This window comes from Balaenoptera musculus, chromosome 2 (genome assembly GCF_009873245.2).
Source record: "Balaenoptera musculus isolate JJ_BM4_2016_0621 chromosome 2, mBalMus1.pri.v3, whole genome shotgun sequence".
NCBI lineage: Eukaryota > Metazoa > Chordata > Mammalia > Artiodactyla > Balaenopteridae > Balaenoptera > Balaenoptera musculus.
In genome coordinates this window covers 87,535,883-87,552,067 of record NC_045786.1, presented here as the reverse complement: position 1 = coordinate 87,552,067, position 16,185 = coordinate 87,535,883, and the positions used below count along the sequence as shown (strand labels likewise).

General features: G+C 42.4%; 2 protein-coding genes across 3 annotated transcripts in view; one reads left to right on the top strand and one right to left on the bottom strand.

The window, feature by feature from the left end:
• The window catches only part of SLC30A4 (solute carrier family 30 member 4), a 30,443-nt gene extending 29,904 nt beyond the window's left edge, over positions 1-539 (bottom strand). Inside the window, exon 1 of one of the 2 annotated variants that reach the window (XM_036842564.1) lies at positions 441-539. The gene's annotated coding sequence lies outside the window, so the exon portion shown is untranslated. Of the gene's footprint in view, positions 1-60; positions 227-440 lie in introns of those variants that run through there. The other variant, XM_036842563.1, reaches the window with a different exon arrangement.
• Positions 441-16,185, top strand: part of BLOC1S6 (biogenesis of lysosomal organelles complex 1 subunit 6) — a 54,558-nt gene continuing 38,813 nt past the window's right edge. Inside the window, exons 1-4 of the mRNA XM_036842566.1 lie at positions 441-525; positions 2,143-2,410; positions 3,960-4,118; positions 12,312-12,510. Of these exons, the coding sequence (XP_036698461.1) occupies positions 12,435-12,510 (76 nt within the window). The 5' untranslated portion in view covers positions 441-525; positions 2,143-2,410; positions 3,960-4,118; positions 12,312-12,434. The remainder of the gene's footprint in view (positions 526-2,142; positions 2,411-3,959; positions 4,119-12,311; positions 12,511-16,185) is intronic.

Genomic DNA, 16,185 nt, shown 5'->3' with positions numbered 1-16,185 from the left:
CAAGTTCCGAAGCCCGGGGCGGCGGGGGAGCCGGGGCTCCGAAAGGGGGGAGCGCTCTACCTGGGGCGCCGCCGCGGTGCCGCCGGTCATCTCCCTGCCCCCGGCCGGCTCGGCGGGGCAGGCACGCACAGCCCTGCCCGGGGCTGCGGGGCAGCGGGGCCGTCCTCGCGCCTGCGGCGCCCACAGCTCCAGGCCGGCTCCCCGGGTCTGACAGGTTCGGTGTCGGGAGCCCGCGGCCGCCGCCCCTCCCCGCCCTGCGCGAGGCCGCGCGCGTGCGCCGGAGCAGCCGCGGGCGAGGCGCGCGAGGGAGGGGTCGGCACGAGGACACGCAGGCCCTGCGCGCTGGGCTGGGGCGCCTGCGAGGGACGGGACAGGGGCGCCCCTCGTCCCGCTCCTGGATGCGGATCCCGCGGGCGCGCCTCTGCCAGGGGGACACTCACAGGCGAAGCCCCTGTCTCCCGCGCGGCCCTTCCACTTCCCGAGGCTGCGAGGCATGAGCGGATGGAGCTGGAGTCCGCGGGCTAAGTGGGTAGATTCGAGTGGTCCCGCCCACCCGGGGCTGGGCGTTGCTGCCGGGAGTTCGCTCCACCGAAGGAGGGCCTAGAGAATCCTGGGCTGGGATTTAGGTTTCGGATGCTCGGCAGAAAACGAATTTAGCGTTTTCTTTTAAGTGGGTTGCTGAGCCGCTTTTGTCTCCTCGAATCGCTGCCTCTCTGGCAAATTGGCAGAATTTGCTGCACAGTCAGGTCAGCTTGGAGAGGGCAAGGCTTGTGGTCGTCAGCAGTTCTATGTCCTGCGTTATATTACTGTTTTTTTCAGCAAATGTGTGTTGTCCTCTGTGTGCTCACCTCCAGGTTCCTTTTGCCTCCAAGGTATTTACAGTATGGACTAAACCCCAGCACAGAAAATCTAGTAGAGGTATCTGTACTGGCCGTTGGTTTTGTTTAACAACAAGATTTAAAAAGAATTAAGTTTTTAGTAGTAGCTTCTAATTTAGATCTACATTTTAAGGACAAAATGAAGTGACCGTAAGCCCCCCCTCCCGCTTCTCCGGCGATTCCCTGGATGGGTCTTAGGGGATTCGGAGGCCTTAAAATTATGTGCAAAATTTTGTGGGTATATGTATTTCCTTGAGTAAGTCCCTTAGCTTTCATCATATTCTCAAATGGGCACTCAAGATTTAAAACAACAACAACACTGTTAGAAGAACTCATAGATCAAGCCTCTAGCTTCTACTTGGAGTTGAATTACAGTGCAAACTCTCATTTATCCAATGATTATAAATGTATTTTGACAACAGTCTACATGAATTACCAAATTTCAAGTTACAAAAAGTACAATAGAAAGTCATATGAAACATCATTTTCCTCTGAAGATCCGGATGATACTTTAGAATCTTGCATGTCTTTGGTGCAAGAGCAGCAACTGTTTTTGGAATCCAGGGCAATCCATCACTTTTGAATGCCCACAATATTCCTGGAGAGCTGCAGCCATGGGGGTCAGGTCTAGGGAACTGGGGGTCAGAGATCAATAACCAGGGGACCCAGGTCATTTTCGACAGAAGGGAGAAAGTTTCCTGAATGTTGCTTTCTTAATTCCAAATATCTTAATCCACCCAGATTGGGAGTAGTTTATTTGTTGTTTTTACTTTTAGTTTGTTATATTGCCTGAAATTCTACTAATGAGAGATACAAATGAATAGAGCAAGTATTTCAGGAATGTGATCACTCTTTAGTATACATTTTGCAAATGACATTCCATTTAAGGAATGGGGATAGATGTTTTTAAAGCAAGATGAGGCAAGAGCATGGATTTTGAGGGGTATTTACAGTCAACTCTGCAGCTCTGCACCCCGGGTTATTTTTACTATTTTGTCTACTGAGTACCTAGAGAGAGTAATGGGAGGACAACAAAAACTATAGGGTATTTTAAGGTTATGTCCACAAATTCTGTGATATGCTTCCCATCAATAGGTAGAGCTTAATTCCCCTTCCCATTGAGTGTGGGCTGCTCTTAATGTATAACTTGTGGCTCATTATGAACAGAATATGGGTGAAGTGACAGTGTGTGACTTACAAGACTAGGTTATAAAAGGCATTGCAGCTACCTTCTTGTTCTCACTCTTGGATCACTGGTACCTAGGGAAGCCAGAGCTATCATGTCATGAGGAACTCAAGCAGCCCTGTGGAAAGGCTCACATGATGAGGGACTGAGGCCTCCTGCCAACAGCCATATGAGTGAGCCATATTGGAAGTGAATCCTGCAGCCCCAGTAAAGCCTTCAGGTGACTGTAGCTTGGGTGATGCTGACTGAAACCTCATGAGAGGTCCTGAGCAGAATCACCCAGATAATCCACTCTCAGATGACCCACAGAGACTCTGAGATGATAAATGTTTATTGTTTTAATATGGTAAGTTTTGGAGTACTTCGTTACACAACAATAGATGGCTAATATAGTCTATGTCAACTTTCCTCTGTACCAGGAAAGATACCTTTCTTAGTCTTTTATCACATGGGCTCTTGTTCCTAGGCCTGCCTTGGGCTAGTGGCATGGTTTCTATCATTGAACTTTAAAATGGGCTAAATAAATAGACTTCTATGAATAGTCTTGGAATGTAACCACCATTTTCAACCTTATGTCTATGTATTCAGAGTTTATAACAGTAGACAAACCAACTTTTGAAACACAACCGATTTATAAGCTGAGTACTGCCTGCAATTCTGCTAGCTCTTGTTCAGTATGCCATTCTTTTATAAGAGACTTAATACTTCTTTTTAGTATGAAGAGCTTTTCTGCATGGGCAAATGGAAAAAGTTGTCAACGATTTAGGCTATCTCTTAACCAGGTAACCCATAATACACAGATTGTTTAGGTAATAACAGAGGCCTGTCATTTTAACTGCAGGACGCATATCTTGGGGCAGTTAACTGGAATAGATACAAAATACCCTATGTCAAAACCTGTTTTCTGGCCCAGATATCTCTTAGAACAAATGACAGTGCTAAAAATAATACTACAGCTAACATTTACTTAAGGCTTGTTTATGTGCCAGGCACTATGCAGGGGACCTGATTTATCTGAGCTCATTTAATCCTTACAACATCACTATGAAGAAGGTATTGATTCAAAGCATGGGTCTTGGAGTCAGACTGCTTGTGTTAGAATCCTGGCTTTACATCTGAGAGTCGTATAATTTCTGGCAAACTATTTAACCTCTTCGTGCTTCAATTTTCATACCTATGAAGTGGGGATGATAATGGTACCTGCTTCACAGGGCCATGATGAGGGTTAATGGATGTAAAGCATGTAAAACTTAGCATACCTAGTTCCTAGCACATAGTAAGTGCTCAATCAATGTCAGCTATTACTATTTTTTTAAGTAGGTGGAGACATGGAACCTCAGGGAGATTAAGTAACTTGGCCACAGTCGTGAAGCTAGCAAACAGAGCAGGAACTCAGTTCCCGATCAGTTTGGTTTCAGAGCTCAAGCTCTTAACCATCACTCTACACTGTCCCTCTCGGTTTCTTTCTGCATAAAAATGGAATGATCTGCAAAAAAGCATCTAGACTTCTTGCGGTATATCAGGAGAGATCCCTGTTTCATATATGAAAGATTTGCCAGCACCTGGAGACCTCTGCATTGTCCGGTGAAATCCCTCTTGGGAATGGAGGGAAAAAAAGTGGAAAAATTTTTTTAAAACTGAAACGTGGAAAAGGTGCTTCATCTACTTAGTTGACAGGTTCAAATGCTGTATATTCCGCATCATGAGAACTCCTTTCTCCATTGGAATATGTGGCGATAGGAGGTTCCCATAGGATGATTTTGGAATGTGTTCCCTTATCTTTTTCAGGAGGGGATGAAAGCTGTTGGGTGGGCATGAACGAGGGTTAGTGATGTGATACACCACTGCGGTGAATGGTGAACGTAATCATTTCTTCTTTCTGTGGGTTACTCTAGTAACAGAGAGGCTGGAGATTCAGTTTAACCCCTCCTCCAGGGAAGAAGAAGAAATACCAGAAATAGATTGCCTGAGGACAGGCAGTTGCCTTCTTGGACGGGGAGGAGATAAAGGAGAAGATCTCTGGCCCTGGAGACCATCTACCCTGTCACCAACCTGTGAGCCAAAACCTACACTTAGTCAAGTTCATTGTTTTCATATCTTTGTTTTTGTCTTTGCTTAGTGTTTAAATTAAACATTCCCATGGGTTTCTCTAACCACGTCTGGCTGAAATGAGAGGGAATAATGAGGTCCCAGCTGGGACGGTAATTTGAGAACTAAGCACACCAGTCTTGGAATCTGGAGGTGGCGGCTGGGCTGAGGGAGCTTGAAGGTGAGGGTGGAACTTGTAGAGCCTGGTTCAGCTTATAATTTGGTCATTCATTCACTATGATCTCTAGCAGTGTACTATTGCTGAGCTTATTTTCTTGTGTGTTAACAGTGGAAAATAATATTTGTCCTACCTATTTCATAGGGACACTGTAAGAATCCAATGAGATTTTGTATGTGAAAGCGTCCCCTTACCTACTTCACTAGTGAGAACTGTTAAAGACCATGCCATCTGAACCAAACTGCAAAGCAGGGGTACAGACAAATGCTGGTCCTCAAATATCTTCCACTTGTGCCTGTCCCTTCTGAGGACTGCTACACTCCATCCTTGGTTTATTAATAACATGTTTTGACTCACTTAGACCTCTAGGTCACCACCACATACGTTTCACTGTTAAAATTCCTTTATTTCTATCCTAGGCTCTGTTTGTGTCCATAGCACCTAACGTCGTGCTCAGAGCAGGAACCCTGTAAATACACGTGGATTAATAGATGAAAATATTCTGGTTATAGAGAGCTCATCCATGACTTTAAATTCCCCTCTAACAAACATTTCTGTTTCTTTAAGCTGGTGTGTAAAGTCATTTGTAAGAAATTCTTACTGGTGAGGTCAATGTGTCTCATAATGATTAGAGATTATTGATACACTAGTAGTCAGTTTGTGTTTATACTAGACTTATTTCAAAGAACATTCTAACGTTTATGAATTAAGCTGGGACAGAGAAGCAACTGCAGACAAAGTGACTCTTTTGTGGCCTCTGACAACTGGTGGCTTTAAACAATGAAGGCCATTGTATAAGAACTCCCTCCCGGGGTTATTGTGAGGATTAATTAGATTAAAATCTACAAAATGCTTTGACTTTTTCCCAGAATTCTTTTATAAATAAAGATGGCTTTAATTTTTTTAAAAGTATCTTTATATTGGTCCTCCTAGAATCAAATGAAACAAGTTCACCTACTGTTTAACCCTCTGTATTCCCTGAAGCAAAAAGCCAGACTAAGCCAACCTAAATTACCTTTAATGGTTTTAAGCGGGCTACCAGTGCACACATGACTGAGCAGAATTTAGTACCCTAATCACAAAGATCCTTGGTGTATGATTTACATGACACAATAATGTCTTGTAATCACTATGCTACATGGTCATTAGATATAAGTTACTGCAATTATTACAGCTGTTTTATACTGAGCAACAAAGTTTTACTCTCCTCTTTGTTATTTATATTTTAATAACTCACATTCTGCTCATTTACAAATAGGGTTTCAGGCAGCCTTCCCTTTAGTAGTTCCTCCCTATCTTCAAACATTGCAAATGTTGAAAATTTTCCCTGATACCAGGTACTGTTCAATCCTCATTATTTACACAGACACACATACAGACACCAGATAAAAGACAGGAGTCCTAGATCCAATTCTCCAACAGTTGAGGTTCCTTGGGAACCCCTTTTCCTCAGTTTCTTGGTCTCCTTTGTCCCTAGTGACCCAGCCGGCCCATGCAGTCCCTTCCCCTGACCCAGAAGGAGCCACTCTGCACATTCTGGTTGACGGGCTTGAGGCAGCAGACTCTCTGGAGCAGGCCCACATGAGGTCTGGGGTACAGTAGGACAAGAGGCCTGTTGGGGGACTTCCCTGGCAGTCCAGTGGTTAAAACTCCGAGCTCCCAATGCAGGGGGCACGTGTTCCATCCCTGGTCGGGGAACTAAGATCCCACGTGCCACATGGCGTGGCCAAAAAAAAAAAAAAAAGACCTGTTGGGTAGACCACCCCAAAATGCGCCTCAATGGCATATTATTTATTTTGAATTAAATTTATGGCCAACAGAAGAAGGGACACTCTGAATCTTCTGTCTTCCTGAAAGCAGAAAATAAATCTCTCATGTGAAAGGTGCACTCCCTGCGTCTGGAGATAGGACACCTTGATCGCCAAAGATAGGGAATTTGGGCTGAGAAGACTATATAAACAAATCTTACTACTTCTTTAGCTTACTACCCTAAGCCCAAACTCTGTTTTGATTCTTCACTAATTGGGCACCCAGAACCTAAGTTTCTTTGTCCTGTCAATTCCTTACAAATTTGTTTGTCTAAAAAGTATAAAAGCTGCCTGCTTTGGCTACTTCTTAGGTCTCATTTCTATGGGTCCTCCATGGGCATGAATTAAAATTTGTTTCTTTTTCTCCGTTAATTTTATTATTAATCCAACCACACGAATTCAAGAGGGATAGAGAGGGAAATTTCCCCCTCCCCAATAGACCCATTGTAAATGGGGAACCCGTCTGGCAGGTGCCCAACTGTCCTGGTTTGCTTGGGACAGAGGGGATTCCCAGGGCATGGGACTTTCAGTTTACTGGGATGAGTTTACCTCGCAGCGAGAACAGATTCCGGAACCCTGAATATTTAGATTCCTGAATGCTGGCTGTGTCTTTGCTGGGCCGGGAGAGTATCTTACTTGAGAAAGACACCTTATTCCTTTTGGGCCCGCAGCACACTGGGCTGGGTGTTCTCAGGGAACTCTGTGGATGTGACTCCTGTTACCCTGAAATGGAGGAGATCAGAGGTGTCCAAGAGGGAGGCCAGCCACACCAGGTAGCGCCCCCAGTGACCCTGTTAGAGCCTCCAACGTCCCAGGTCAGTTCGGTAAGCTTTGCAGCTGTGGAAACTACCCCTGAGGATTAGGCTGAAGAAATCGGTGTACGCCCTACTGCCCAGAGAGACTGAGGAAATTCCTGTGTGGCTGATAACTTAATTATCCTGAAGGATACACCTCTCCTGATGCCCCCTTCACAGGACCAGTGATATGAGAAATCAAGTTACCTTAGAGCTAGAGCAAAGGTGACAGGGATTTTATGTGATACTATTTCCAGGCCTCTTGGGCTCTCCTGGCCTCTTAAATGCTCCTGTTTTCCCGCTGGGGTGTTCTTCCTCATCCTCGGCGGCTGGCTAACTCCTGTTCAGCCTTCCAACCCTGTAGGTTCTGCCCAGTTTCCTACTTCTTTCCCTCCTTTCTCCTCTCTCTCCCTCCTCTCCCTCCCTCCCTCCCTCCTTCTCTTCTTCCTTTTCTTCTTTCCTCTTATTCAATAAATACTATTTGAATGCTTATCATATGCCAGTAATTAAACTATAAAGTTGAACAAGACAAAGTCTAGCTGATAACCCATCCCGCAATAGTCCTGTATACACACCACACATTCTAAATCTTTATCACTAATTTTTCCCGAGATTACATGCAGACTGTTGATATCTATATATAACAGTTAAGTGAAAGTGCAAAATAATATAGCCTTTCTTCTCAGTTGAATTTTAGTTTAGTTTTACTGAAATCACTCCCTGGGCCCCCATCCAGGGAAGTCGTCAGATAACCAACTCCATACACTGTATACTGATTCTTATAGTCTGGGGCAGGAAATTCACACAATATTACTCTAGCTGCCTTCAGTCCTTGCCATTGTGCTTAGTTCTGAGTTGTGACCTCACAGCTCAGAGCCCTGTCTTCATTTTATAAATAGTTTGGGTATTTTTATCCCAAAGTACATTACTTTGCACTTGTTCCTGCTAAAGATCATTTGTCAGTTGTCTGAACACATGCTCAGATTTATAGGCTTTTCTGACTAGACCAAGGACTGGCAAACTTATTCTGTAAAGGGCCAGATAATAAATAATTTTAGCTTTGCAGCAATACCCCAGTGTCGGTGGCACAGCTCTGCCGCTGTGTCGTGAAAGCAGCCATGGAGGATAGTAAACGAATGAGCAGGGCTGTGTTCCCATAAAACTTTATTTATGGACACCGAAATGTGAATTTCATATAATTTTTATGTGTCACAAAGTATTAGTCTTCTTTTGATTTTTCCCAACCATTTAAAAACCATTCTTAGCTTGTGGGCTGCACAGAAATAGATGCTGGCTGGATTTGGCTCTTGGACTGTAGTTTGCTGACCCTGATCTAGACCCATCGCTAGTTAGAAGTGTTGTTAGGGGTTTTACGGCATACTCCCTCCACCTGATCACATACACATATCAGTGAGCCCCTTCCTAACACATGTGCTGGAGGATTCAGGCTGTTTACTTGTGTCCATCAGTCCCTGCTTCCCAACATTCTATTAAGGCAGCCTAACTGTCCTCATATAGGTGGGGTGCAGCTGGGGTCCCAGAACCCACCAGAGTGCTCTGCTTGTGGCTGCCCAAGCCTCCCAGTGACTCCTGTGAAAATGCATTGAACTTTTCAGAATGGAAATCTGACTGTGTCTCCACCGTCGTCTCACCCCCAGCTGAGTCACTCTATAAATGGAAGCCGCACTGAACTTGTGTTGTTTGAGGCTTTGACCACAGCCCTTGTAAGTGCAGGTGCCTAATTTGGAATGCTGCGCCACTCCTTTTCCTAATCAATTCTAGGTGAACTCTGGGACCACTCTCCCCCATGGCACACGTGGCACCCCAGGTCTAGAGGAGTCCATCTGTTACATGAGCTAATGCCTCATTTTGTACTTTTATTTTCATTAGTGGTGTTATTCGACTAAGAGCTGCCTCTGACTCCCTTGTTAGGCTCTGCTCTATGAGAGGGGGGCTGTCTGTCTTTGCTCACCACTGTATCTCCTGCACCTGGCCCTCTGCCTGGCACATAGTAGGTGTTCAACAAGCATTTGTTGAACAGAGGCGCCAGAACCCCAGTAGACCTCAGCCTATTGGCTGGGGCATTGTTGTCTATGACAGCCCCCGCCCCCCCCCCACCAGCAGAGCGAATTGGCATGAATTACAAGATCTCTTTGAGCCTGTTTCCTCCTCTGTAAAATGGAGGTAATAACTATTATCATCGGGTTGTGGTGACTTAAAGAGATAATGTGCCTGGCACGTGGCTTGCCCCAGTCATGGTGAGATTAATGTTAGTCCCCTTCCCCGCTTCCTCTCATGGATGTCAACTCCATGGTTGCCTGACGCCTAACTACCTCTTGCCCAGATTCCTCAAGCGCACAGGACTCCACCTTCCTGAGGAGGCGTTTCCTCTGAGAAGTCCAGAATTAGAAATGTGGCTACCACACCCTTCACACATCTACTGCCTTTCCAGGAGCTGTCACTTGGACCCTCGAGTTCCCTCCCCCTACTGGAATCAACAGGCTCCCCCCCCCCATTGTTTTTGCTGCTGAGCTAGTTCCTTATTGCCTCACAAAACATTCCAATCTCATGCGACTTTTATTTCAGCCTCTCCTTTGGAAACCTGTCAAAGGTTTTCTTAAGGTCTCAAAGTGGATGATATTATGCAATTCCCTTTTATCACAGGCTATTTACTCCTCAAAAATTAACTACATTTGTCAAGTTTTACCCTTCTTGCCATTCTTCTCTGAAGTTAATTTTAAGTGTTTAGCCTGCCTATTTCACAAGGAAACCATAACTTCCCAGGTTCCCTCCAAGATTTCTTAATGATAATGATTTTTTTTTTTTTTGGTCGTGCCGCGTGGCATGCGGGATCTTAGTTGCCCCGACCAGAGGTCAAATTCACTCCCCCTGCATTGGAATCATGGAGTCTTAACCACTGGACCACCAGGGAAGTCCCAATGATAGTGAATATTATCATGTAATAAAAATTACAATATTTTACCTGCTGTATAAAAATATAAAAAAAAATACAATTCAAAAAAAAATTACAATATCTTGAGCCCACTACATGTCCACCACTGTGCTAGGGCCCTTACATACATCATTTAATTTAATCCTTATACCAACTGTACATAGTAGACACTATTATCCCCATTTTTGTACGTGGAATGAAATTTATTCCACGTAAAAAATGAAATAATGGAATAAATGAAATTTATTAGCCTCACAACTAGGAAGTGGTGGAGTCAAGATTTGTCCCAGCCAAGTGTCCATCATCTTTCCAATCTGACATTTTCCTCCCTTCTTATGCTTGGTGGTTGGTGATGGTGGTGGGAAGGTGTGTATGTAACATTCTCACTTATATAATCTTTGGGGGGAGCAGCCCCTTGTTATGACTGGTTACCCATTTTGGCGAATGGTCCTTCAGTGTCACATTAGAGTTCCATCAAAACTCACGTAGGTCTTGAAGTATTACCCTTTGATTTAAACCACTCATCATCCGTCTCTCCAACCTATATTTCTTAACAGGTTAGCTTAGTCTGTTTGGACTATTATAACAAAATACCACAAATCAAATGGCATATAAACAACAGAAATTTATTTCTCACATTTCTGGAGGCTTAGAAGTCCAAGATCAAGGTACCAGCATGGGTTGTGTTCTGGTGAGGACCCTCTTCCTGGTTCATGGCTGGCCCTTCCTGGCTGTGTCCTCACATAGTAGAAGGGGCTAGGGAGCTCAGTGGGCTCTCCTTTATAAGAACACTAATCCTTTATGAGATCCATACTGAAGTAAGTGGGGATGAAATGACTTTGGTCTAGCATTTGCTGTAAAATATTTTCTTATTTTTTTTAAGATTTTTTTTTGATGTGGACCATTTTTAAAGTCTTTATTGAATTTATTACAATATTGCTTCTGTTTTATGTTTTGATATTTTGGCCGCAAGTCATGTGGGATCTTAGCTCCCTGACGAGGGATTGAACCCGCACCCCCTGCATTGGAAGGTGAAGTGTTAACCACTGGACCGCCAGGGAAGTCCCTTTTTTTTTTTTTTCTCTTTAAAAAAAAAATATTTTAGTTTTTAAAAGTGCAGGAAAGTGAAGCAAGTATGGGATTCGATAATGATTTAACTTGGTTAATGAGTATTCTACATTATTCATTATACATTATATAATGTTATACATATTCATTATACAACTTTTTCTGCTTCTTTGTGTTGGAAATTTTCTTAATATAAAAATTAAAAATATAAAGAAAATGACAATAATTTACAGAGAGAAGTAAAATAAGTTACCTGGATGTTCAAGTTACCTTCACCAGGAATACAACATGGAAAGCTAATTTGATTTAAGACTGCTGGGTACACCTGCAGTCCTAGCAAGGGGCGTTAGCTGGAGGATCCAAGCTAATGGTTCCATGCTCTGGGGTCATTTCCACCAAGGAGAGTCACCCACTGGGGGAGCCTGGCAGGACTCCCATCCCTCAGACTTGCTTGAAAAGATATTGGCTTTCTCTGAGCTGCCCTAGTCCAGATAGAAGCTCAGTCTTCTGGCTTGTAGGATTCTATCTGTGTCTAAATCCAGAACATCACCTCACTACTATATTGCTATAATTTCTGTTATTTTTGTAACATGACAATGTGTACCACAAAAGACGATTGTCCTGTTAACCATATAAGATTACTGAACCATCCTTTCTGTTTTCCACATCTTCCTCCAAAAACAATTCTGTTTAGTAAATTACAACTCCAGTATGGTCCCATCTCCCTAAGAATACAACCAGAGCATCTTTGAGTGCCCCCGAACTCTCTGCTTACTCATTCACAGCTTCCTACTTTACTCCAACAGACAACTGATCCTCTCCTTTGTGTTTAACTTTTTAGAGGATGGCTTAGTCTCTCATTTCAAGTCTTGAGGGGCACCTCATGGTTGTTCCCTCCCATCCCAGCCATGTCTCCGATGGAGCTGTCCATTATCCATCACAGTTAAAGCCTAATCAGCTCAAGACCAGCAGGAACAAGCCTGTAGTCTGACAAAATCAGCCTCACGGCAAGGGGGTGCACTACAGAGCTGTGACGTGCTGCCCTCCACAAAGGACCTCTAGCAGCTGTATTCTGTTTTTTTTTTCACTGTAACATTCTTTTTCTTTTCTTTTTTAATTGAATGAAAGATTCTTTAAATTCTATAGTGCTTTACAATTTTCAAAAGTTTCACACGTGATTTCATAGAACCCCATAATAATCTCTTTTTCCTATCCCCTACCCTTATGTTGTCCCTCCCCCCCCTTCCCTCTCCCTATTGGTAACCACTAGTTTGTTCTCTATATCTGTGAGTTAGCAGCTATATTCTTATGGGATGTTTAGATTAATTACAGAATGAACTTTCCTCACATGTCTACAGATGAATTAGCACCAGAGAGATCATTTTTACAGAGTGACAGTTCGCTTCAAGAGCATAGGGTGAGGGCTCCAGAGGCCTCTGGGTCTGAGCTCTCCCGTGTGACCCCTGTACCCTGGGACTGTGATGGTCACTCAGGCAATGACATTGACCCGTCTGTGGCCAGGAGCTCCTGTCTCCCCTTCTGTTCTTCTGTCCCAAGGTAAGTTCCAGGGATTGTCTCAAGACTTAGACATCTGATGTCTACATCCATCCCACTCCCCATCCCCATGTCAGGCACTTAAATCCTGTTCCAGGCTGAGGGGGTGGGTGCCTCTATTGCTGCCACCAGTGGCAGCAGGGATCTATTTCTCCTGCTTCCAGCTTCTGGTTTTGCTCTAAGACCTCATATTCTTGGGATACGTGACAGACCCCGCTAACTCAACTGCTGGTTCAGCTCCTGTTCCTGCTGGCAGCTCCCTTCCATCAGATGTCTTAGGGGCTGAAACCTGAGAAGCGAAGGGCAAGGTGAGGATTCCTGGCCTTGCAGCCTGACCTGTCTGCCCAACTCTCTGCCTTGTTTGCCCTTCACCAGCTCCAGGAATGACAGAGGTGGCTAAAGAGACGCTAATGCTACCCCCATGGTTTACAGTGCATTTTCAAAGGCATGATTTAATTTGATCCTCTTTCAGATCTGTGAGATAGTTATTCCTATTTAAAGAGATAAGAAGTTAGGGCAACATGAAGTTAAGTAATGTGTTTACAGTTACAGAGTTAATTGGCAGCAAGACCATGATGTGAAGTGAGGTATTCTGTCTCCTGGGGGAGCTTATCTGTATCTAAATCCAATTTATTACTAAACCACTATATTTCTATAATTAAAATATTATTTGTAGCAACCAAGTTGTATTATCATAGAAGATGACTCATTATCAGTAGCAGGCTGAGATTGTTCCAATTGCCAAATGCCATATTTCATTTTCATCCATGTGGTGAATGTACTATTTTTTCCTAATTTTTCATCACGAGGAGTCAATAGATAATATATATAGTTGATAAATCAAGAAAAAGAGGTATAAATATATTACATACAGTTTCAGTGGTAATCAACAGTAGAACTTAAGTCAGAAACTACTAATAAAACCTTTGAGTAATGGGCGTGGGAGTGGTGCGGTTGGTGGGGATGGGTGGTGGGAGATTTTTGTTTCTCATTTTAGGAACTTCTGTACAGTCTGAGTTTTTAGAACATGTGCGAGTATTACTTTTTTTTTTAAATAGATCTTTATTGGAGTATAAGTGTTTCACAATACTGTGTGTAGTTTCTGTTGTACAACAAAGTGAATCAGCCATATGCATACATATGTCCCCATATCCCCTCCCTGTTGGATTGGAAGAATCAATATTGTGAAAATGACTATACTACCCAAAGCAATCTACAGATTCAATGCAATCCCTATCAAACTACCAATGGCATTCTTCACAGACTTAGAACAAAAAATTTTACGATTCGTATGGAAACACAAAAGACCCCGAATAGCCAAAGCAATCTTGAGAAAGAAAAATGGAGCTGGAGGAATCAGGCTTCCTGACTTCAAACTATACCACAAAGCTACAGTAATCAATACAGTATGGTACTGGCACAAAAACAGAAATATAGATCAATGGTACAGGATAGAATGCCCAGAGATAAACCCACGCACATATGGGCGCCTAATTTACGACAAAGCAGGCAAGAACATACAATGGAGAAAAGACAGCCTCTTCAATAAGTGGTGCTGGGAAAACTGGACAGCTACATGTAAAAGAATGAAATTAGAACACTCCCTAACACCATACACAAATAGATTAAAGACTTAATACTTTAAGTATTAAGTATAAAGACTTTAAAATAATAAAGACTTTATTAATACTTAATACTCCAAATGGATTAAAGACTTAACGGTGAGTATTACTTTTAAATAAAGAATTTAAAAATAGGAAAAAAATGAAATAAAATAAAAAGTATCCCATCAGTGAGGGATTGTTTAGTCATACGTAATACTAGGCAGCCAGTAGAAAAACCGAGGTCCATCTATACAAATTTTAAGTAAGAAAAACAAACTGCAGAATGGTGTGGTTAGGATAATATCATTTATTTTGAATATTGTGTGTGTGCATATGCATGTGAGTGTACCTGCACACCAAGCTGGGAGGATGTATATCAAAGTGATAGCCAAGTATGGGGATACATGGCAAAGTGGGGAGGAGAGAAAAGACGTTTTAAATATTCTACACTTTTGTATACCGTTTTTAAAAAATTTTTATTTTATATTGGAGTATAGTTGATTTACAATGTTGTTATACTCTTTGTTTTTTCAAGGAGCATGCATTGAATATGAATGTATGGAACGTTCTGCAGGTTCAAAGCTAAAGTGATTCTGAGTGTGTCCCTTTTCTTTTTTGCTATGGAAGAGCCAAGCATCACGGTACTGTGTTAGGTATGAGGGTCAGGATATTACACTGACCTTTAGGGAGGAAATTCACTGGTTCTCTGCTCCTTAGTATTGTTGCCAAAGGGAAGTTTGTGAATTGAATCACTCCACTGTCATGCCTTAACGTCACCACAGAGGTAACCAAAAGTCTGATTCGTGTTTCTTTTTATATAGTTCTATTTCCTTCCTCTGCTCGGTTTTGAGCAAATGTCACCAAGAGTGTGTGGGATTTAAATCTCCAAGTCTAGTATCTGATGATCGTGGCAAGGTATCTGTCTCACACTTTGGAGTTCTGGACTTGGGGGTCTTGAGTAACCTCAATACTTGTTAGAATCCTTTGGCAATTCAGTTATTTTTGTATTTTATTTTATGTGGAAAGAACACTTAACATGAGATTTACCCTCTTAACAAATTTTTAAGTATTCAGTATATCATTGTTGAATATAGGTACGATAGTTGTATAGCCTATCTCTAGAACTTATTCATCTTTTAAATTTTATTTTTTCCTTCCAGTTTTATTGAGGTAAAATTGACATAAACATTGTATAAATTTAAGGTATACGGCATAATGATTTGACTCACATACATCATGAAATGATTACCACAATAAGTTTAGTGAATATTTATCATCTCATATAGTTTAAAGAAATAGAAAAATAAGTTTTTCCTTGTGATGAGAACTCTTAGGATTTACTGTCTTAACAACTTTCATATATAACATATAGCAGTGTTAATTATATTTATCATGTTGTACATTTCATCCCTAGTACTTATTTATCTTATAACTGGAAGTTTGTACCTTCTGACTGCCTTCATCCAGTTCCCCCTCCTCCCACCCCCACCTCTGGGAACCACAAATCTGTTCTCTTTTTTCATGAGTTTGTTTTTGAAGTATAGTTGACCTACAACGTTATGTTAGTTCCTGTTATACAACGTAATGATTGTATATTGCTATACATTTCAAAATTATCACTACAATAAGTCTAGTTACCATCTGTCACCATACAAAGATATTACATAAATATTGACCGTATTCCCCACACTGTACATTTCATACTGTGATTCATTTGTTTTGCATCTAGAAGTTTGTACCTCTTAATCTTCCTCACCTATTTCTATCCTCCACCCACCCCCTCCCCTCTGGCAACCACCCTTTTGTTCTCTGTATCTATAACTCTGTTTCTGTTTTACCATGTTTGTTCATTTGTTTTGTTTTTTAGATTCCACATATAAGTGAAATCATACAGTATTTGTCTTTCTCCTGTCTGACTTATTTCACTTAGCATAATACCCTCTAGGTCCATCCACATTGTTGCAAATGGCAAGATTTCATTCTTTTTTATGGCTGAGTAGTATTCCACTGCATGGTTGGAGCTGAATCCCTGCCTGGCTAGCTGCTTGGCCTGAGGCATCCCAGTACTGGTGCC